Here is a 23,470-nt window from a genome sequence, read left to right as displayed (position 1 = left end):
ACCATCAGGAAGGAGGTACAGAAGCCAGAAGGCACACACTCGATGATTCAGGAATAGCTTCTTCCCCTCTGCCATCCAATTTCTGAATGGACATTGAACACTACCTCACTACTAATTTTTATTTCCGCAAACTCCCCCTCCCACTTTCAAATCTCTTACTGTCTTTTCTTTCAGTTAGTCCTGACGAAGGGTCTCAGCCCGAAATGTCAACTGTATTTCTTCATATAGATGCGGCCTGGCCTGTTGTGTTCCACCAGCATTTTGGGTGTGTTGCTTATTTTTATTTTCTATTTTTTGCACTAATTTAACAATTCAATATATAGTTACTGTAGCTCATTTTTTCTATATTTATCATGTATTCATTGTACTGTTGTTGCAAAAATAAATTTCATGACATATGCCAGTGATATTAAATCTGATTCTAATCACCTTTAAAATTATGCCTTCTCATATTAGTGATAAGTACCCTGGGAAGATGGTGTCTATCCATGACTCTTATCATTGGACCTTCGCTCTAATAGATTTGGAAAGTGTTAAATATAATGATGATGGAGTAAATTTGCTGTTTGCACTCAGCAGCAGCATCATAGGAAACCTAAACACATCACTAATAAGCAAATAGAAGGACAGAGAGCAGACATGCTTGCATTTTAAAACAATAATCTTTTTATTTAGGTGGAATGGAACAGTTCCATGTTAATATCAAAGCTTTGTAAAGGCAGACAGATATTGTTCAGTGCTAGTTATTTAACTCCAACAAGACCATCTGTGGTCTTTTACAGGCTTCAGGCAGGCAAGTTGGTTTAAAGGGGTTGTTGCTTTTGTTTGGAACTCACCTCTGGCCACCATAGAGTGGAATGAGACAGGCAATGATCCAATCTAACCTTCGAACACCAGCTGACAACCTCAACTATTGCCAGTATTGCTTGACATGATTAGATCTACAGAGAGGGAACTGTTAAATGTTAAGTTCAGTCGAAGCTACTATACGTATATTCTGTAAAAAAAAACCCTCAATAAATTAGATATATATCTAAGTTCTTTTTTTTGTAAATCATGCAGAGATTTCAAATATTGGAAAAGTTTTTTTATGCATTAGGTACCTGGAATGTCCACAGCGATTGGTAAGAAAATAATGAAGTGTCTTCTCATTGTACAAAAATTACACCACTATAAATCTCCTACGTCTGTATTAAAGAGTTAACAGATAACTTCAATCTATTATATTAACTTCTCTACTGAATAAGAGCTTGGTGGTCCTAAGAAAGATTAAAGGAGACAGACAGAATTTTTAATTGATTTTAATAGGATTCCTGCCTCAATTCTTAATTGCAATTTACCCGTGGAATCCTACTTCAAATCCAACTGGAATTTATCTTAGATTCTGGATACTGGGCTTTGTCCTGCTTCACAGGCAACTGCCTGGTACCCAGTAGGCCATCTGTTTTAGCTTTTTTTTTGTCTTTAACAAAAGGGGGTTACCTCGAATTAGTCCTCTGCGAAATTGCACGTTAACATTTCCATTGCACCACCTTAAGTTGTGCTTGTGGCACTAACCTGCATAAAGAGAAGGGAGTGACGCGCAGGTCACTGATACGTGACCGGTGTTAGTGGTTGACTGGCAATCCTTTCTTGTACAAGTTGTTCTCTGCAAACACTCACAATCATTGCACCCTCTCGTCACAGCACAACACTGCTCCTCACCTGCACATCTGGTATTGTCACCAGCACTACTTGGCACCTGGGTGCCAATATACCAGGGGAAGGGGGAAGAAATTTAAAAAAAAACACTAAGCCAATGTGCTTTATAATCTTTTTGTGCTATGTGCTACTTCAGTGTGATGCACTCGATTCGTGATCTCAAATTGCCCCAGGTGTGACCAGCACCTGAAGATGACCCTGCTTAAGATGTTGTCTCCCACGTATCTCAGCTTTAGGTGGCCGAAATTGATCACTGTGCCCTGTTCCAATTGGCACCCAGAGCCCTAGCCACTTTCACGGGGCCAATACTGTTGGGGCAGCTCCAGGCAAGGCACCGTTTCCGTACAGCGGGCCCACTGTTATCAATCACAGTCCGCACCCTTGCTCTCTCGTGCCTTCAACAAAGGTAAAGCACAAACCTTCATTTAGTTAAGAAAAGATAATTCTAGAATCTGATTACTAAACAACAGGAAAACAAAATCATTGCAATCTAAGAACAGATAACGTTCACTTTACACAATGTTTGAAAACTTGATTCTAATTACTTCTCCTCATTAACCTTTGTGCCTAATCAACGGGTAATAAATTAAAAAATTATAAACATGTAAAACAAAAATTAAGAACCTAGTTTAACTAAAGCTGTGTACAGTAATTAGTAAATAAGCTATATACTTATAAATCTTTTAACCAAAATGATATGTTAAAGTCTATGAACAACTTTACAAATATACAATATGCTAATCTGATTGCAAATAATTATTGGTGCTTGAACTATTTTTACCCCTTGTTCACTACACAATGAGTTTCTTTAATAACTTCCAGCTTAATACTGAATATCCTAAACTGCGATGATTTTAGGATTTTGCCTCCTCGTATTTGTAATTTTGTTTTTTTTTGCTTTTTTTCCCTAAACAAGCAAATCATAAGTATACAACTGTTTTTTAAACATTATTATACAATATTCATATTTATATATTTACAACTGAAAAATCTGCAGCTTCACACAAATAAAAAGTATTTAAATGCTCTTTTGTAAAGAAAAATAATTGTCTTTTGTGTCACTTTCCTTTCTTAGCACAACATAGGCACAGAATGGTTCCTTTAGCAGTCACAATGCCAGAGGTCAAAGGTTATCACCTCTGGATTTTTTTTTGCAGAACTTTCTATTTCGGTTTCTACATTACAAAGTTTCTTCATGCCAAGCAGATTTGTTTTAGGTGGGCACAGCACTTGAAGATATAAGGCTCAATAATGGTGGGAAGTTAAGTGGGGAACAAGATCCTCGCAGTTGGTTCAGTGTATTTCCTTCAGTGTGAGTTCTCCATCGTTCAGCATCCTGGAGTCCTGCTTATTCTCATCTCATGTCCTGATGACACCATTACACTGCTGGTGCTTTGGAAGGCAAGGCTCGTCAGGCAGGGCATCATGGGCAAAGACAGAGTCGTCTCCAGAAGAGCAAGTGCTGTGTGTGTCCTGGCAGGCCGGGGAGTACTGCTCGAAAGGTGCTGACAGGTCAAGGTACTCCTGAAATACAAAGCAGAAGAAAACGGTTACGAACTCCCTGCGCAGTGGACCGCGGTCACATCTGCGATAAGCATGTCGCATCTATGTGGATTTGAGTTGGGAGACTTGACAATTCAAGTTCTGCTGCTCTGAGGCCTGGGGTGGATGAAGCAGCACGTTACTAAGGCGGGAAATAAAGGGCCTGCTGGTGGACCTCAGTGGTGGGAAGAAAGGAGGCGTCATCCTGACTCAGGGTGTCAACGCTAAACGTTGACAGTTCCCTCCACAGGTGCTGCCTGACACCCCGAGTTCCTCCGGCAGATCGTTTGTTGCTCCAGATTCCAGCATCTGCATTCACCGAAAGTATTCGCTTTAAAATGCCCGCCTTCTCCCTTGCAGCCCCTCTTCAGTTTCCCTTGGCCCTCATCCAACAGGGAGGATGTGGAAGCTTTAGTGAGGGTGCAGAGGAGATTTACCAGGATGCTGCCCGGACTAGAGGGCATGTCTGATCAGGAAAGACTGAGCAAGCGAAGGAGGATGAGAGGCGATTCGATAGAGGTGAACAAGATAAGATAGAGTGAACGGTCAGCACCTTTTCCCTCAGGGTATCGATGGCTAACATGATGGATATACTTTTAAGGTGACTGAAGGCGAGTATAGAGGGGATGTCAGGGGCGAGTTTTTATACAGAGAAGCACACTGCCGGGGTGGAGGTAAAGGCAGATACAGTAGGAACATTTATGACTTTTAGATAGGCCTATGGATGAAAGAAAAATGGACGTCTATGTGTTAGGTTAGATTGTTCTAGTGTAGGTTAAAAGAGCATCGCAACATCATGGGTGAAAGGACCTGTACTGTTTTATGTTCTCTGATAGGCTTGTAATGAGACTGCTATTCCTATCTACTATGTTGGGGGCTTAAATCACTAAAATATAGGCACTATACAGTCAAATTACAAGCCCCCTATCATTTAACATCTCAAGGAATGACAGTCCTGCATTTTCTCTTTTTAATTTAGGAACACTGATAGAATTCTTACCCGTGTTTGATTAATGATAGCAATTATAGGAGCCTTTCTCCACCACATATAGCAAGTGTACCTTGTGACAATACCCCACACTGCCCATTCAGTGGAATCAGTGAAAGATTTTCCACATACTGCAGCCTGAACAGTGACAATGATTTGCATTGTATAAAATCAGGAAATTGCTTTTTTTTTTACATAAACCTGAAGCAAATCCCCCAAGGTAACCACTTACTTTCCAAATTATAGCAATTAATGGATTCCTTATGAGAACCATAATGTTAAAGAGTTAAGTGTGCTGACTACAGTTCTCACATTTTATTGCTGAGTGTACAATCGCCTCCCCAGCCCTCCCCCCACGTCACATGATAGGGGGCCAGTCGAGCAAGGACACCATAAAAAGACGTCAGTGCTGCTCACAAACCGAGAGATCACTACTTTTTTTCTTCTCAGGCCATAAGATCAGAGCAAAAATCTGACCGCCTTTAAGCTCCGACTTGGCAACATTCTATCTCAGTTTCTGAGGTCACGGGTTAACTACCCAGTAAGGGCAGGTTATTGGGCAGGAAGGACACTGCATAAATCCTGGCGATAATGTTTTATGATCACTAGCTGGAGATTTGGTACTGTCGATCATTTTCAATAATTATCTGTCAAGTATTTGAGCAGCACACTAAATCAGTTGGGCCTGTTGAATGCCCCTCTGTGTGTGTGTTTGAAATATTTTTTTTAAAGTAAGATTAAACAATGTGCATAGTGTATCCAAGCGAAAAACTGTGCAGAGATTTAAAACAGCTACAAGTGTAAGTGCAAAAGGAGATCTGTGCAGCCAGGCCCAAGGGTGGCTCTGAATTTACTATCAAAGCACGTACTGTACGTGTCACCATATACTACCCTGAGATTTGTTTTCTTGCGGGCATACTAGCAACCAATATGCAAAAGACAACAAACTATGCAAATACAAAAGAGAAAAGAAATAATAACAAATAAAAAAGCAGTGTATTGAGAACATGAGATAACGAGTCATTGAAACTGAGTCCATAGGTTGTGGGAACAGTTCAATGATGGGGCAAGTGAAGTTGAATGATGTTATCCCCAATGCTTCAAGAGCCTGGTGGTTGAGGGGTAATAACTGTTCCTGAACTTGATGGTGTGAGTGCTGAGGCTCCTGTCCTTCTTCCTGAAGAAGAGAGCATGGCCTGTGTGGTGGGGAGTCCCTGATGATGGATGCTGCTTTCCTGTGACAGCGCTCCATGTAAATGTGCCCAACGGTGGGGCGGGCTTTACCTGTAATTGACTGCACAGTAACAGGACCAACAAGCACACACTGCACAATTTCACCCAGTGACCAATTAATCTACTAACCCGTACGTCTTTGGAACGTGGGAGGAAACCGGAACACCCAGAGGAAATCCAAGCAGTCAGAGGGAGAAAGTGCAAACTCCTTACAGTCAGCAGCGGGAACTGACCCCAAGTCACCGGCGATGTAATAGTGTTAACGCCACCCCAAAGAGGGATGACAGATCACTATTTTGACTCCTCCTCTGGAATCCAGTAAAGTGAGTTCAATAGCAAGTCAAGACTGGGAGTCCTGCAGTCACTTCCCAAAGCAACTCCACCATCTAACACACACTTCCCAAAGCAATTCCACCATCTAACACACACTTCCCAAAGCAATTCCACCATCTAACACACACTTCCCAAAGCAGTTCCACCATCGAACACACACTTCCCAAAGCAATTCCACCATCGAACACACACTTCCCAAAGCAATTCCACCATCTAACACACACTTCCCAAAGCAATTCCACCATCGAACACACACTTCCCAAAGCAGTTCCACCATCAAACACACACTTCCCAAAGCAATTCCACCATCAGCCATGTCCAGATCTCAAAAAAAGGAAATGGGGAAAAAATTGGTGCTGCCCTGGGCCTTTTAATCCAATCAGTACTCACCCAGAGGCAGCGCCCACCCCTTTACTGCAGAGTAGTGAAATATAGCCTCCTGTGTTTCCAGAAATATTTGTTCTTGGAACAAAATTGTACATAGACTCTGTGGCAATTTCTGACTGGCCATCAGATACAATTATACGTAAAGTTCTGAACAACACGCAGGCCAGATCAGTTTACTGAGGTGGTGACACGATGTGTGAAGGCAACGCAGTTCTCATCTGAACTGCAATAAAACTGCGAGTACTGGTTTGATGGCTGGCTTCCCTCTGTTCCTGCACCATGTTTACTGGTCTGGGTGCTATTGGACTCTGGGGGTCAGTCTGCAGTCGTCTCCACGCAGAGGAAAGGTCGCCAGAGGTTGATGGTAGCCTCTCTCCTGACGTTTCACTGAGATCATCTGGTGTGCAGCTGTGCTGAGTGTGTCTGGTTGGCTCGGATTCGACGGCCTACTGAATCCGTCGTGGGAAGCATGACACAGAACCATCCCATCCCTGTCCACGCTATCGTTCGGCCTTAACAGTCAGTCACTTACAGTTACCGACTGCAACGTTTCAACGGTAAACCCGACCCCGTCTACCTCGGGCATGAGTTAGTCAAACGATGCAGTTTGACTAACCGCAACGTTTGAGAGGATCGAAAAAACAAAGAGGCAAAATCTTAATATTAGTTCCTGGGTTGATGCCAGGGAGCGCCGATTTTAACAGAGAGAAACAAGGGCTGAGGAATTCTGGAGGGGGTTGAGGGAGGATGGGGGTGTGGTTGGCCATCAGTACCAACCTTTAAGACACTCAGATGGGTGAATGGGGCCTTGTGCTGGTTCGAATGCAGGCAGAGCGTTGGACGCTAATAGCTCTTTTGGGGAGCAGAGAAAGGCCAAGGAGCATGTTGGAATTACCAGAATGGGGGATGAATTCACCAAAGAAAGCCGAGCCTGGTTGTTTCAACAGCATTTTGTTTCCAGGTCAGCTAATCACCCCAATCATAGAACATTACAGGCCCTACAGCCCATGTTGTGATGGCCTTCTAATCTCCTCGAAGGCCAATCTAACTCTTCCCTCCTACACAGCCCTCCATTTTCCTTTCATCCATGTGCCTATCTAAGAGTCTCTTAAATGCCCCTAATGTATCTGCCTCTAACACCACCCTTGCCAGGGTGTTTCATGCACCCACCACTCTGTGTAAAGGAGTTATCTCTGATATTCCCCCCTATACTTTGCTCCAATCACCTTAAAATTATGCTCCCTTCCATTAGCTATTTTGACCCTGGGGAAAAGTCTCTGACTGTCCACTTGATCTATGTCTCTCATCATCTTGTACATTCTATCAAGTCACCTCTCACCCTCCCTCACTGCAAAGAGAAGTTGAAGGTGAAATAGACTTCTGCTTGGCAAAGATGTTCCAGACTCTTGGATCCAGGCAGACAGAAAGGCTGAAGGTCTAAATAAGTGAAACAAAGAACCTGAGTTGGTTGAATAGTCTACTCCAGGAGTTCGGTAACTGGGGTTAATGGTAGGGGTCCATGGCATAAAAAAGGTTGGGATCCCCCCCCCCCGATCTACTCCCTATCCCGCTGTCCGGATCTGGGACCTAACTAGCAGATGTGAAGCCACAAACCAAACGGTAAGTCAACAGCCTGAGGGACAACAAAACCAGACAGGAAACAGAGGAGAAATTTCGATGCAGTCCTTTCATTGAAGGATCCAAACTGATCTCATGAGACAGAGTAGGGGATGGTCTGGAAACCCAAGAGAATTGCTTCAGAGACACAGGTATAGGAGTTGGCCACTCAACTACTCAAGCTTGCTTTGCCATTAACTCGTAACGTGACGTCAAAAAATTCCAACGTGTTTGACGCCACAGAAGGATATATATCATTAAAAGCTTGAGCATCTTAAAACAGAAGCTACAGTTAAAGGGGCTTTATGAAAAAAAACTCCACAGTTTCAGCTCTTTACAGCGGAGAGTGAAAGTGGAGCAATAATCTGAAAGGTTTAGATAGACTGGGGAGGGGTTCTCCGTCCAGAGGAGGCTACAGGAAATGGAGAGGTGAGACCACAGAAAACTGGGATACATCTACAGTTGATGCCAAAGTGTGTCAGTGACAACAAGGTGATGGGTGAATGGGGCTTGGTGTGAGTTAGGACACAGGCAGAGAGTTGAATGAGTGCAAACTCGCAGAGGGAAGATTGCATTGGAATCACTAGATTTTGAGATCAATTGTCTGTGAGAAAAACGTGGCTATTTCAGCAACAGTTGAAAGCTAGTGAGTGTACAATACTCTAAAACTTGAGAGATCTGAGTCAGAATCTCCAAAAGGTATTGTAATGCTATTGAAAAACAGTAAATGCCTTCCCCAAACTTCACGTTAATTAATGTCCCCCTCTTGCCCAGTTGCTTTTAAGTTAACTGACCTCAGTTGATGTCACTGTCAGGACCCTGTCGAGATCCTCGACCAGCTGTTTGAACGTTGGTCTCTGCGATGGGATTGCGTGCCAGCATTCTCTCATTATCATATACCTAGGGTAAAGGGCACAGAGCACTGATTAAACCAATGGCAATAATTATCTTCATTACCCTATAAGCAATAAGCAATTGGCCATTTTTGCAGGGGAAGAAAGCAGTGCCAGGGAGACCGGGAGATGCCGACCATCAGCGCAATACACAACCGGGAGAGAGCCAACACACCACTGCATGCGACCAAAAGCACAGCAGCACAATCCAATGCACCACAGAAGAGGCCCCAAGATCACAATTAAATTTCTCGCATTCCATCAGTGCAAAGCCCTGCTACTTCCTAACCCATGGAGTGGTTCTGTAACCACAACATATTTCACTGCCCACCTCTCAACACCTGACTGAGGATTGTGCTTTGGTGTGCGCATCCCCAACAATCCCACCAAATCAGAAAGTCGTGCATGGAAGCAGTTAAAGGATTCTACACTCATTGGCCATTTTGTTAAGTACACCTGTACATCTACTTGTTGATGCAAATATCTAGTTAGCCAATCATGTGGCAGCAACCAATGCATAAAAACATGCAGGGATGGTCAAGAGCTTCAGTTGTTGTTCAGACCAAACATCAGAATGGGGAAGAAATGTGATCTAAGTGACTTCGACCGTGAAATGATTGTTGGTGCCAGACAGGGTGGATTGAGTATATCAGACACTGCTGATCTCCTGGGATTTTTGCACACAGCAGTCTCTAGAGCTTACAGAGAATGGTGTGAAAAACAAAATGAAACATCCAGTGGGCGGCAGTTCTGTGGGTGAAAGCACCTTGTTAATGAGAGAGCTCAGAGGAGAACGGCCAGATTGGTTCAAGCTGACAGGAAGGTGACAGTAGCTCAAATAACCATGTGTTACAACAGTGGTGTGCAGAAGAGCATCTCTGAATGCACAACATGTTGAACCTTGAATTGGATGGGCTACAACAGCAGAAGTCCATGGACATACACTCAGTGGCCACTTTATTCGGTGCAGAGGCTATATAACATCGTGGCCAGTGAGTGTGGATAAGTACAAGATACAATTTACTTTCCAGAAATGTTAAGATACGGCAACTGAAGGTAATGTTGTGATGTCAATCTCCATTTAACACACTGAAGCAGTATGTTTCCTCAGAGTGCTAATAATGTGACACCAAACGATACAAGATTTTAGCAAAGTTGTCCAAAATCTTTTTAAAATGGACATGGCACATAACGAACGAACCAATTCAATGTCTATACTGGGGCCATAGGTGTTTAAACTCTGAACAGATAGTTACAGAGTGAGGGAAAGCTGTACTGTTTTCCAATGAGTTACGGCTGGTAGGAAGGAAAGGCAAATCCTGCCACATTCGAGGTATACAGGGTAGAAATTACTGCGTGACTTTAAACAAAAAGAAATGAGTGTGAAGCCCAAATGACACCCGCCACGAGTTCTAACTTTGCTGTAAACGCCAGACTGTCTTATCTGACGCTGGAGAACAAGGGGAAGAGGTGGCCAGATCACGCCGGGTATTGCTTACAGCTCATGGGTGCAGTTGGCAGGCTTGTCCATTCGATGGCCTTCTTTCAGCAGTTTGAAGAGCTCTTCCACTGGGATGCCGGGGTAGGGTGATCCACCCAGAGTAAAGATCTCCCACAACAGGACTCCGTACGACCAGCTGTGAAGCAGAAGAATGAAAACCTAATTCACTGAAGCCGTTTTAGAACCGCCCCATTCTCTGGGTGTTGCCACCCGTGTCTAACATAGTTATCACTGGTGTGACTTAATTGAATAAGCCCCCTTTTTCCTTCCAACTTGAAGTACGGTGCTGATCCCTTCAATCACAGCAAATATCAGCACAGGCCAGCGATGGAATTAAAATGATCAGTTAATCAGATAGCTGACAGGGCGTTTATAATATGGCAGCTATTCTGCCAAGCCTCTGGAGCAGAACTAATGACGTTTTCTCTCTCTACGCTCACTTTCCCTGCCCTGGGAAGCTTGGAAGTGAGTCAGAGCTCCTCTGTAGCAAGCTCTCCTTTACAATATCAGCATTTGGCAGAGTTTAGCTGAAAGCCGCAGTTACATATCGTACTTACACATCGCTCTGGTGGGTGTAAACTCTGTCGAACAAGGCCTCTGGAGCCATCCACTTCACTGGCAGCCTACCCTGTGGTCAGACAGGAGGGGGATTGTTATTTCATATTGATCTCTTTCAAATACCGGTCCCAATGACCATTGAGCCGTCACACAAGATGAAGCCATCTGGCCCACCCACCCTCTCCTCATCATCTGTCCATCTCCCGCATGCGCTTTGCTGACTTCTCCCTAAACGCAGCTGCCCAGAAACACAACTTGGTGCAGTGGGTTCCACGTCCTTTTTGAACTAATACTATCTGTATCGGTGGTCCACAGTTTGGGACCAGAACACAAATGGGAACCCTTTCTCTGGGCCCCCTCGTTATTTGGAAGATCCTTAGCCGGACACTTGATTGTCTTTTTTTGCGAGAGAAGGGAACTCTGGTTGATTCACTCATTTCTGCCTGTGGGCTGCTCGGTCTTTGCCGGGAGTGGATATTGAGGATCTTCAGGGCACCCCACGTGCAGAGGCGCAGCTCCTGGTTTGCCTGCACGCCCGTGCCCAAAAGCAAGTGACTGCAGTTTGGACTGAAGGCCCATCCACCCCCACCGGGTGCCGCTCGGTCACCGCAGCCCCCTGGCCGCTTGAATGCGCTGTGCAGACACTTACATTTGTTGTTTTCTTGTAGTAGTCGATATTGTGCACATCCCTGGCGAGGCCGAAGTCGGCAATCTTCATCACATTGTCCTCCGTCACTAGCACATTTCTAGCTGCCAGATCCCGATGGATGCACTAACCAGGTAAAAAGCCAAACAGGGCAATAAAACAGCTGGCCAGAGTAAACAAAGACAGACTCTACTCTTATCCAATTGTTACTCCAAATAACATCCTGTCAAATAATGTGACAGCGATCATTACTATTCTACTACACTGGCACTGAAACCACTCCATTTGTCAAAAGGTATGGCAACAAGTAAAAGCTCATGGTGTAGGGGGTAACATCGGTGTAGAGTCGGGTTCATGGTGTAGGAGTTAATGTATTGGTATAGGGTCTGGCTCGTGTAGGGGGTAACATTGGTGTAGAGTCTGGTTCACGGTGTAGGAGTTAATGTATTGGTGTAGGGTCTGGTTCACGGTGTAGGTGGTAATGTATTGGTGTAGTGTCTGGTTCACGGTGTAGGAGGTAATGTATTGGTGTAGAGTCTGGTTCACGGTGTAGGTGGTAATGTATTGGTGTAGTGTCTGGTTCACGGTGTAGGAGGTAATGTATTGGTGTAGAGTCTGGTTCACGGTGTAGGAGGTAATGTATTGGTGTAGGGTCTGGTTCATGGTGTAGGAGGTAATGTATTGGTGTAGAGTCTGGTTCACGGTGTAGGAGGTAATGTATTGGTGTAGGGTCTGGTTCATGGTGTAGGAGGTAATGTATTGGTGTAGGGTCTGGTTCATGGTGTAGGAGGTAACGTATTGGTGTAGAGTCTGGTTCATGGTGTAGGTGGTAACATATTGGTGTAGTGTCTGGTTCACGGTGTAGGAGGTAACATTGGTGTAGAGTCTGGTTCACGGTGTAGGAGGTAATGTATTGGTGTAGAGTCTGGTTCACGGTGTAGGTGGTAATGTATTGGTGTAGTGTCTGGTTCACGGTGTAGGAAGTAACGTATTGGTGTAGAGTCTGGTTCACGGTGTAGGAGGTAATGTATTGGTGTAGAGTCTGGTTCACGGTGTAGGTGGTAATGTATTGGTGTAGAGTCTGGTTAATGATGTAGGGAGTAAGGTATTGGTGTAGTGTCTGGTTCACGGTGTAGGAAGTAATGTATTGGTGTAGAGTCTGGTTCACGGTGTAGGAGGTAATGTATTGGTGTAGGGTCTGGTTCATGGTGTAGGAGGTAATGTATTGGTGTAGAGTCTGGTTCACGGTGTAGGAGGTAATGTATTGGTGTAGGGTCTGGTTCATGGTGTAGGAGGTAATGTATTGGTGTAGGGTCTGGTTCATGGTGTAGGAGGTAACGTATTGGTGTAGAGTCTGGTTCATGGTGTAGGTGGTAACATATTGGTGTAGTGTCTGGTTCACGGTGTAGGAGGTAACATTGGTGTAGAGTCTGGTTCACGGTGTAGGAGGTAATGTATTGGTGTAGAGTCTGGTTCACGGTGTAGGTGGTAATGTATTGGTGTAGTGTCTGGTTCACGGTGTAGGAAGTAACGTATTGGTGTAGAGTCTGGTTCACGGTGTAGGAGGTAATGTATTGGTGTAGAGTCTGGTTCACGGTGTAGGTGGTAATGTATTGGTGTAGAGTCTGGTTAATGATGTAGGGAGTAAGGTATTGGTGTAGTGTCTGGTTCACGGTGTAGGAAGTAACGTATTGGTGTAGAGTCTGGTTCACGGTGTAGGAAGTAACGTATTGGTGTAGAGTCTGGTTCACGGTGTAGGAGGTAACGTATTGGTGTAGAGTCTGGTTCATGATGTAGGGAGTAAGGTATTGGTGTAGAGTCTGGTTCATGGTGCAGAAGGTAACACTGGTGTAGGGTCTGGCTAACGAGAAGTAGAGGGGACGTAAGTTCTGATTGGCAAGGGACAGCATGTGGTACACCATAGGGACTGGAGTTGGGGACTCGTGTTTTTACCATTTGTGAAGTCATCAAAAGTACGGTTGCTAAATTTGGGGATGATGCAAAGTTGACGAGGATATGAGGTTGCAAAGGGATAAAGAAAGATTCGGAGAGTGGGCAGCTATCTGGTAACTGGAGTGGGATGTGAGAAGATGTGAAAATGTGCTTTTCAGCAGCAACAAGACAAAAGAATGGTGAGAGATTGCAGAGCGCTGGGATTTAGTGGGACCTGGGTGTTCCAGTTTGACTCATGGTCTAGGACTGTCTCCCCGCAACACCACGAGCAAAGAGCATCACAGAAGAGTTCCTCTCTATCGAACACTGAAAGGCCTTTATAGAGACGATGTTTCCTATAGTGGGGCAGTCTAGGATCAGAAGGCACAGCCTCAAAATAGAGGAACATCCATTTAGAACAGAGATGAGGAGGAATTTCTTTAGCCAGAGGTGGTGAATCGGTGGAATTCATTGCCACAGATGGCTGTGGAGGCCAAGACATGGTCTTTCTTTGGGGGCTTTGCTAATGTTTGCTGGTGGGTGGGGGCACTGAGGCTTCCTGATGCTTTGCTGCTGCTCTCACGTGGGAGGGGGAGAGGGGGCTTTGGGGTTCGAATGTTTCTCTGTCGTTTATTCTTTGGGGTTCTCTTCTGTTTTTGTGGATGTCTCAGGTTGTGAACTGATAATAAATGGAACCACTGAACCATATTTGAAGAGGAGGTTGAAAGGTTCTTGATTAGTCAGGGTGTCAAAGGTTACAGGGAGAAGACAAGAGAATGGGGTCGAGAGGCATCGTAATAGAATGGCGGAGCAGACTCAATGGGCTGAATGGCCTAATTCTGCTCCTATGTTATATGTTCTTAACTGTTCACCTTTTGAGAAGCCAGATATTCCATCCCACGAGCAACCTGGTAGGCGCAGGAGACCAGATCCTTAAACGTTAACTGCTCATCCGGCACCTTGCAGGTGTCAAAGGAGTAATCCATGCCAGGGGGCCGTCGCGCTTTGAGGTACTCTCGCAGGTTTCCCTTCGATGCAAACTCGACTATGACATAGAGAGGACCTGGGTGGGAAGACAAGGCAACAGGCTTACTGGAAGTGTTTCGCTGGAATGTGTGGCAACACTTGTGCGTCCTTAGTGTGTGTTGGTTGTTATTTCACTGTCTGTGCATCTGATAAATAAATGAATCTGAATCCGTGAACGTGGGTCGGTGGAGTAATCAGCACTTCGCAAGCTCTGAAACACGTTGCCCCTTGGTGAGATGAGATCCAACTAGGATTCCTGCTCTCATTAAGAGGAATAATGGAGAAGACGGGGATCTGGGAGTACAGATCCATAATTCCTTGAAAGTGGTTTCACAGGTAGAAAGGGTTGTAAAGAGAGCATTAGGCACACTAGGTAGAACTTTACTGACTATACAGCGTAGGAGAATGAGGGAAGATTTGATAGAAGTATACAAAATTATAAGGGGTAGAGGAAGGGTAAACGTAAGCAGGCTTTTACCACTGAGGTTGGGTGAAACTACAACCAGACATTACAGGTTAAGGGTGAAAGGTGAAATGTTTAAGGAGAACTTGAGGTGGGATCTTGTTCAGAGTGAGAGTGCGGAATGAACTGCCAGTGGCAGTGGTGGGTGTAGGTTTGATTTCACCATTTAAGAGAAATTTGGATGGGTACATGGATGGGAGGGGTATGGAGGGCTATGGTTTGGGTGCAGATCGATGGGACCAGGCAGAATAATAGTTCAGCACGGACTAGGTAGGTCAACTGGCCTGTTTCTGTGCTGTAGTGTAGTGCTTTAGTGCAAGTGAATAACTGGGGTTGAATGGTAGAAAGAAAGATATAAGCAAACTGCAAATCTGGTGCACATGCCTGACACACTGTTGTTTCGCCAGCACCAGAGCTGGAACAGCTTCTCCCAGGAGATGGGACCCAGAGTATGAGAAACTAGGACGAGAATAGTTGGGCAGCAGTGGGGTGTTAGGGGATGGGGGTGCAGTGCAGGTTGCTGTTGTGAGGTGGTTGGGGTACTTTGATGGGTGTGCGTACATTTCCTGAGACCTGGACTGAAAATATGCCCCCTTTCAGACTCACCGTCCTGTGTGCAGGCCCCCAGTAAATTAATAATATTTTTATGTTTTCCAATCATCTTCATCATTTCCATTTCCGACACCAGGTCAGACAGGTCTTTGTCAGTAGCATCATCTGTAAGGACAGAAAAGGGTATGAAGGGTGTAAATACACAGACACCCTTGTGCTGAACTCAGGCATGCACAGGTGACAGGTACCAACTCCCCACGAACTCCATTAACATCACCAGGTTTACCTCCATCTCCCACTTTACCACCCGGTCCCAATCCCACCCAACAGCACTGTCGGGACCTTCACCCGAGGGACACAGTGGTTCAAGAAGGCCGCTCGCCACTCCCTTTCCAAATTGCAGTCAGGGATGGGATAAATTCTAGCCTTGTCATTTAAATGAAGATAAGTGGAATATGATGTAGTTTGTGAACTGTCTTATAGCAGCTTACTGAATGTAACCCGATGTGATACCGTAAGATCGGCATCAGCAAATTGCATCTGTCACTATTTCCAGCCCTAATCTGACAGACTTTTAAATAAGCTAACAATGACTTAACAACATTGAGCAAAGACAAATCAACACAAATGTTTATTAGAGCATATGACATAGCAACAGATTTAGGGCATTTAGCCCATCGAGTCTGCTCTGCCACTCCATCATGGTTGATTTATTAACCCTCTCAATCCCATTCTCCTGGCTGCTTCTCGTAACCACTGATGCCCTTACTATCAACTTCTGCTTAAGTATACCCAATGACATGGCAATGAATCCCACAACTTCACCACCATCTGGCTGAAGAAATTTCCTCTCATCTCCATTCCAGGGGGACCTCTTTGTAGTCAGAGGTTGATTTCCCCCACTGCCCACGTTTGACGGTGTAGAATCTCAACAGTGATTAAACTTGCAAACACTAAACAAAACTTTGCACAGCTGAAGGAATGTAATTGGTGATGTCAGTATTTCCCAGATCAGTCATGAAGTACTTGTAGCATCTGGCAGCAGGGGGCAGTGTGGAATGACTTTCTGGAGTTGCTGCCTCACTGTCAGAATTAATCAATGCACTGCAGACAAATTCATGGATTCTTTACTATGGAACGTACAAAATATTAAATGATATAATGTTTTATATATATTTCCTTTTGTAATCTATAGATATTTAAATTGTGTTTGCATTGAGCTGCTGCTGCAAAACAACAAATTTCACGACACATGCCAGTGATATTAAACCTGAGTGGGTTTAGATGATGTTTAAAGCTTTGCTTTTCCATATAGCATCAGATGCAGCCCATACCCAGCTCCACTCTTTGTGCTTTAAGCGGAGTACTGTTCCTACCATGACTCTGATCAGGTCGCCAGTAACAGAACCACATGGTGGATTCAGGATTGAATCCCTGTTTAAAGGAGTACAGCCAGCCCATCTACAGGAAAATCCCTCCCACCACTGAGCACATCTACAGGAAAGCAGCATCCATCACCCAGGCCAGGTTCTCTTCTCACTGCTGTCTTCAGGCACAGAAGCCTTAAGTCACACACTACCAGATTCAGGAACAGTTATTACCCTTGAAACATCAGGCCCCTGAACCAGCGTGGATAACTTCACTCACCTCAACACTGAACTGATTCTGCAAACTGTGGACTCACTTTCAAGGACTCTACAACTCATGTTCTCAATATTATTTTGTTTGTTTATTTATTTATTGATTGTATTTGCATAGCTTGTCTTCTTTTGCACATTGGTCCGTCTTTGTTTGTTTCCATTGATTCCATTGTGGTATTTTGAGTCTACTGTGTATACCCGTGAAAATGAATCTCAGGAGGTAGTGTACGGAGACGAATATGTACTTGGATAATAAATCTACTTTGAACTTTGAAGTTTTTAAACTTTGTTTCTTTCAGTTCCTAAGGGTGTGCCTATTCCAAATTAGGAAAGCTGAAGTACTACAGTTCCGAGGTTCTTAAACACAGTAATGAGTTTCCTTCAGAGGTCAGGCAATTATAGAGAGGAAAACACTGTATTCAGTTTGGGTCAGTGAGAGTTCCTGGCAATACTGAACTTGTTTCTCTCTCCACACAAAGCCTGACCCACTAAATATTCCCCCCCCCCCGCCCATTCTCAACTCCAACCTCAGATTTCCAGTAGCTGCAGTATTTCACTTTACAATGACCTTTCACATGTGGCACGGTAGCAAAACACTCTACGGTACCAATGACCTGAGATCAATTCACGTCATTGTCTGTAAGGGGTTTGTACGCTCTCCCCGTGACCGCGTGGGTTTCCTCCAGGTGCTCCGGTTTCCTCTCACAGCCCAAAGACGTATCGAACGGTTGGTCAATTGGCCATTGTAAACTATCCCGTGATTAGACTCAGGTTAAATCGGGGTTTGCTGGGCAGCATAGCTCAAAGAGCCAAAAGGGCCTGTTCTGCGATGTATCTCAATAATAAATAAATGTCAAATGGTCCAATGACTGAAGGCTTAAAAAGGAAGCATCACTTGCTAGGTCTGCAGGTTCGAGGAGGCAAGTTGATAGATTTACTCAGTAGAGTCACAGAGTAATACTTCATGGAAACAGGCTCTTCAGCTTGAGTTGCCCATGCTGATCAAGATGCCCATCTGAACTAGCATCATCTGCCCACGTTTGACCGTTTGCCTATAAACCTTTCCTAACTATGTACCTGTCCTGGACTGACACCAAAGAGAATCAGCCTCTAATCGCTGCCTTCTTTCCCTAAAGCAGGACTTAAGCTATTGTCCTGCCAATCTAGATGTCTTCTCAAAGTTCAAACTAAAATTACCAAAGTGCGTATATGTCACCATGCCAGTACCCTGAGATTCATGTTCTTGTGGGCATTCACAAAAAACAAAAGAATCAATGAAAAGGTACACACGAACAAAAACTGGCAAACAGCCCACACACTAAATGCAGGAGGAACTCAGCAGGTCAGGCGGCATCTGTGGAAAAGAGACCTTTCATCAGGACTGATCCAGCATTTTGTGTGTGTTGCTTCGGATCTGCAGCATCTGCAGAATTTCTTGTGTTTGTGATACTGACAAACAAACAATATGCAAAAGAAGACAAACGATGTAAATACAAAATAAATAAATAAACAAACAATACTGAGAACATAAGCTGTGGAGTCCTTAAGTTGTGGAATCAGTTCAGCGTTGAGATGAGAGAAGTTATATCCACGCTGGTTCAGCAGCCTGATGGTTCAAAAGGGATAACTGTTCCGGAGCCTGATGGTGTGGGACCTAAGGCCCCTACACCTCATTCCTGATGACTGCAGCAAGAAGAGAGGATGGCCTGGATGGTGAGGGTCTTCCAAATCTACACCAGCTTCACACGGTGTGGCAGATGCCTGCAAACATGTTCTCACCTTTCAGCATTTTGACAGCGACGGTGGCTGGCTTGTTGGCTTTGTCTTTCTCGATCCCAATGGCTTCTGCCATGACTACTTGACCGAAACAGCCTTCGCCCAGGGGTTTTCCCAGAGTCAGCCTGAGGGAACGAGAAGATGCATTAAGTTTAAATGACGAAGGGAAGCGGCAATGACTCTAAAGCTGTATCTGTCAGTAGAAGTCACCTTGGCCGTTGAAACTCCCACTTTGGATCGGCTGGGAGTTCTAACTCTGAGACGTTGGCCAACATGGGCGAATCGCTAGAAGACAGGCGGGCAATTCTCACCAGAGGCGTGTTGGAGTTCATGGAGGAATTCGACTCCAAGGATACCTGCTTGAATGAAAAAGGATTCAGATTTTTTACCAACCACTATAAATTGCTGAGATATCTGAATTTAAACAGTTGTAGGATGAAGACAACATCAAAGGCTGACAAACACATTTCTGGGCTCCATTCCTTAAACTTGGCATTCGATTAATACTGGACTGCATTCAGGATGGAGATAATAGCCTGAAGCAGGACACCAGGCTATATTTATTCTGTTTTATAAATTAATATCTATTATTATTCAGTACAGCTTCTGCCTCTCTAGAGACTGTGGCCTTGTTTCCTCGTGTTCTCCATCTGGCACACATATTAATCAGTATGTGTGGGACTGTAAGGAGGGAGCTGGTATCAGCTATACAGTGTTACACTGGGCATTTAATCAATCAGCTTGCTGCATTTCTACTGAACGTGGTGGAGTGGATGATGGTATAGCAGGCTCAGAAGCTGCATAATGTGAACAATGGGACGGAGTAGGCATCCCACACGGGATTACTAAATCTCCGCTGTGATCTGTTTCTCCATTCATGCTGTCTTACATGATGCAGCAACGTCTGAGACGTGGCAAGAACAGAAAACTCTGTTAAAACTCAGCAAGTCAGGCAAAGAGAAACAGTGTTTGACACCTGCAACTCTTCACAGAAACAAGAGTGGAACAAGTTAGTCAAGGTAAAAGGAGAGACTAATTTGTTTTTCTCTTTCTCTTTTTGCAGATGTGTTTGACCTGCTGAATCTTTCCAGAACTTTCTGTTTTCATTTCAGATTTCCCAGTGCCTGTATTGATTAACACCAGAAAGATATTTCCCTCTTAGCACCCTACTGCATTTTATAAATCAACGATTTCTCTCTCCCTCCGGGGTTGCTGTGATATCAAACAGGATGTGACCCATGATGTGGTAATTGACTACAGGTTGACTGTCTCTGGGGACTACAGTGAATGAGCCAAACCTAGTCCTCGCCATTTACCTGCACGTTGAATCCTAGCAGCAATCTCCTGTTAGAAAGGGGCAACACAGGGAGTGGTGGGTGCCTGGGGCAGATACATTAAAGACTTTCAGAGATGTTTAGCTATGCACACCAGTGGAAGGATATGGACATTGTGTAGTAAGGGGATTAGTTTAGTTGCCCATTTGATTACTAATGTAATTGGTTTGGCACAACAAAATGGGCTGAAGGGCCTGTTCCTGTGCTGTACTGTTCTATGTTAAACCTCTGTCCCTCCTTCATTACCCTGGGGCTCAGAGGAGTGTGTGTGTTTTTGTCTCCAGATAACATATCGAGCTTTTGAGTTTAAACATGGCAGCTCACAAAATAGCCATATAACCATAACAGCACAGAAACAGGCCATCTTGGCCCTTCTAGTCCATGCCGAACGCTTACTCTCACCTAGTCCCACTGACCTGCACTCAGCCCATAACCCTCCATTCCTTTCCTGTCCATATACCTATCCAATTTTTTTTTTAAATGACAAAATCGAACCTGCCTCTACCACTTCTACTGGAAGCTTGTTCCACACAGCTACCACTCTCTGAGTAAAGAAGTTCCCCCTCGTGTTACCCCTAAACTTTTGCCCCCTAACTCTCAACTCATGTCCTCTTGTTTGAATCTCCCCTACTCTCAATGGAAAAAGCCTATCCACGTCAACTCTATCTATCCCCCTCATAATTTTAAATACCTTTATCAAGTCCCCCCTCAACCTTCTACGCTCCAATGAATAGAGACCTAACTTGTTCAACCTTTCTCTGTAACTTATGTGCTGAAACCCAGGTAACATTCTAGTAAATCTCCCCTGTACTCTCTCTATTTTGTTGACATCTTTGTTATAATTCAGTGACCAGAACTGTACACAATACTCCAAATTTGGCCTTACCAATGCCTTGTTCCATCTGCCAGTGGAACACGCCCCGTCGAGGGTGGAGCGAGGGATTTGCTAACACACAGTGTGATTTTTTTAAAGATCCAATTAAAGATTGAAGATACCTCTGAAGCTTCTAGATGGCAGCAGAAGCAGGATATGTGGCACGTTGAGTACAACCAGTGTGTATACCAATCTAACTGAATTCACCTTTTAGATGGTCGCGCTACAATATGCTCTAAACTCTTGTATCTACTTTCTGTTACCTGTCTCTTCAGTGGGAACTTGGAGAGTTTCTGCACCGGAGGTGGGTTCAGAGTTTTCTTTGAGGACGTTCGCATTCTGCACATGATCACTATAGTAACAGTCAGAATGATAAGAACACAACCCGTCACATAGATGAGGACGTCCGCATAGACTGAGCCAGAGTCGTCCTCCTTCACCAAGTCTTCAGCTGCAGGGAAATCAGTGTGAGAAACAAATTAAAAGACCTTACCATGGATCTGCTCTGCATCAACACACTAATCAGTAACACTCGGGCAGAAAAACCTTTTTTATTTCATGTCATATTCATCAGACTCGTACTGAACTTTAATGATAGCCCAAAATAAAATTGCTGCTATGGTTACTTAACCAAACAAAGTGACACAAACATAGTAAAAATACTCTTCAAAAGCTGGAGATTTTTAGCCTTCTAATCTCTCTCCTCCATGCTCTCTTCCTTTGCTGTTAACTCCTTGGGATGGTGAAAGAGGGAGGGGTTCACCTGCGGGAGGGGCAGACACTATAGTGCTGGACATGGGTCCTCAAACAGTAGATAAGAGTGACTCTGGGACAGTTTGATTTTGCAGGGTATCTCAGCTGCCTTGCGACTCTGTCATCACTGAACATCCACACACCCACCTCCTGCAAGGGGTATTGTACTTATTATTAATATTATTTAGAGATACAGTGTGAAGCAGGTCCTTCTGGCCCCTCGAGCTGCACCACCCAGCAACTTAACCCTAACTTAATCACAGGACAATTTATAATGACTGACTAATAAGTTAACCAGCACGCCTTTGGACTGCGGGAGGAAACTGGAGCACGTGGAGGAAACCCACGCGCACACAGGTAGAAATGTACAAACTTGCTTACAGAGGATGCCAGAACTGAACTCTGAAGCCCCGAACTGTAATCGTGTCACACTGTCACACTACTGAGGTACCCCCATCACTTGTACAGCCATCAGGATTGGAATATAGCTACAGAAACAGGCCCCTTGGCCTATTTAGTCCATGCCAAACTATTATTTTGCCTCGTCCCATCGATCTGTACCTGGACCATAGCCCTCCATACCCCTCCCATCCACACACCTATCCAAACTTCTCCTAAATGTTGAAATCGAACCTGCATCCACCAGCTCCACTAGCAGCTCGTTCCACACTCTCACCACCCTCTAAGTGAGGAAGATCCCCCCTCATGTTCCCCTTAAGCATTTCACCTTTCACCCTTAAACCAATGGCCTCTAGTCTTACCCTACCTCCGTGGGAAAAAGCCTGTTTGCATTTACCCTATCTATACCCCTCATAGTTCTGTACACCTTCTATCAAATCTCTCCTCATTCTCCCATGCTCAATAAATTCCCAACTTAATCAATCTTTCCTTATAACTCAGGTCTTCCAGTCCCAGCAACATCCTTGTAAACTTTCTCTGCACTCTTTCAATTTTATTGATATCTTTCCTGTAGGTAGGTGACCAGAACTACACACAATACTCCAAATTATGCCTCGCCAACAACTTCAGCATAACATCCCATCTCCTGTACTCAATACTTTGATTTATGAAGGCCAATGTGCCAAAAATCACTGGGCAATTTCCCTTCCATTGACTAACGGGTGCTGCAGCCAACTCAATCACAGCTGTGTCGGAGGCCAACACCTAAAAGGAGAGGGAAGCGGAACTGGAGGCCTTCGTTCAAGTGAGCCGAGTCTGACCGTTAACTTATCTTCATCTGCTGTACAAAACATTTATGAGATTTCACCTGGAGTATTGTGTGAAGCTCTGGTCGCCATGCCATTGGAAACATGGGGTTCAGCTAGAGGACGTGCAGAAACAGTTCACGAAGAGGCTGCTGGGAATGGGGAGCTGAGTTATAAGGACAGAATGGATGCACTGGAGTCAAGGGGGCTGAGGGGTGACCTTACGAAGTTATGAGAGGCATAGAAAAGGTGAATGGACACAGTCTTTCTCCCAGGGTAGAGGAGTCTAAAACTAGAAGGCACAAGTTTAAGGTGAGAGGAGGAAAATTTAAAGAGGACTTGAGGGGCAAGATTTTCACACAGTGTGTGGTGTCTGGAAGGAGCTACCAGAGGAGGTCGCGGTGGCGTGTACAATTACAACATTTCGACAGATTCATGGACAGGAAATGCTTAGAGTATATGTTCCGAACCATTTTAACGCCAAGGACCCCTACCATTAACCGAGGGGTCTGTGGA

At 44.6% G+C, this 23,470-nt stretch overlaps 1 protein-coding gene across 9 annotated transcripts in view; it reads right to left on the bottom strand.

The window, feature by feature from the left end:
• Positions 1-643: 643 nt before the first annotated feature.
• LOC140726206 (fibroblast growth factor receptor 3-like) overlaps positions 644-23,470 on the bottom strand; it is a 271,549-nt gene continuing 248,722 nt past the window's right edge. For 7 of the 9 annotated variants that reach the window (XM_073042271.1, XM_073042272.1, XM_073042270.1 and 4 more), the window contains 10 exons: positions 21,260-21,447; positions 18,999-19,147; positions 18,792-18,913; positions 15,427-15,537; positions 14,204-14,394; positions 11,403-11,525; positions 10,753-10,823; positions 10,194-10,331; positions 8,596-8,701; positions 644-3,225 (listed from right to left, as the gene is read on the bottom strand). In XM_073042271.1, coding sequence (XP_072898372.1) covers positions 3,061-3,225; positions 8,596-8,701; positions 10,194-10,331; positions 10,753-10,823; positions 11,403-11,525; positions 14,204-14,394; positions 15,427-15,537; positions 18,792-18,913; positions 18,999-19,147; positions 21,260-21,447 — 1,364 coding nt within the window. In that variant the 3' untranslated portion in view covers positions 644-3,060. The remainder of the gene's footprint in view (positions 3,226-8,595; positions 8,702-10,193; positions 10,332-10,752; positions 10,824-11,402; positions 11,526-14,203; positions 14,395-15,426; positions 15,538-18,791; positions 18,914-18,998; positions 19,148-21,259; positions 21,448-23,470) is intronic. The other 2 variants (XM_073042266.1, XM_073042269.1) reach the window with 1 other exon arrangement.

Source organism: Hemitrygon akajei, chromosome 4 (genome assembly GCF_048418815.1).
Source record: "Hemitrygon akajei chromosome 4, sHemAka1.3, whole genome shotgun sequence".
In the NCBI taxonomy this organism is placed as follows: Eukaryota; Metazoa; Chordata; class Chondrichthyes; order Myliobatiformes; family Dasyatidae; genus Hemitrygon; species Hemitrygon akajei.
This window is presented reverse-complemented; position numbering and strand designations above follow the sequence as displayed.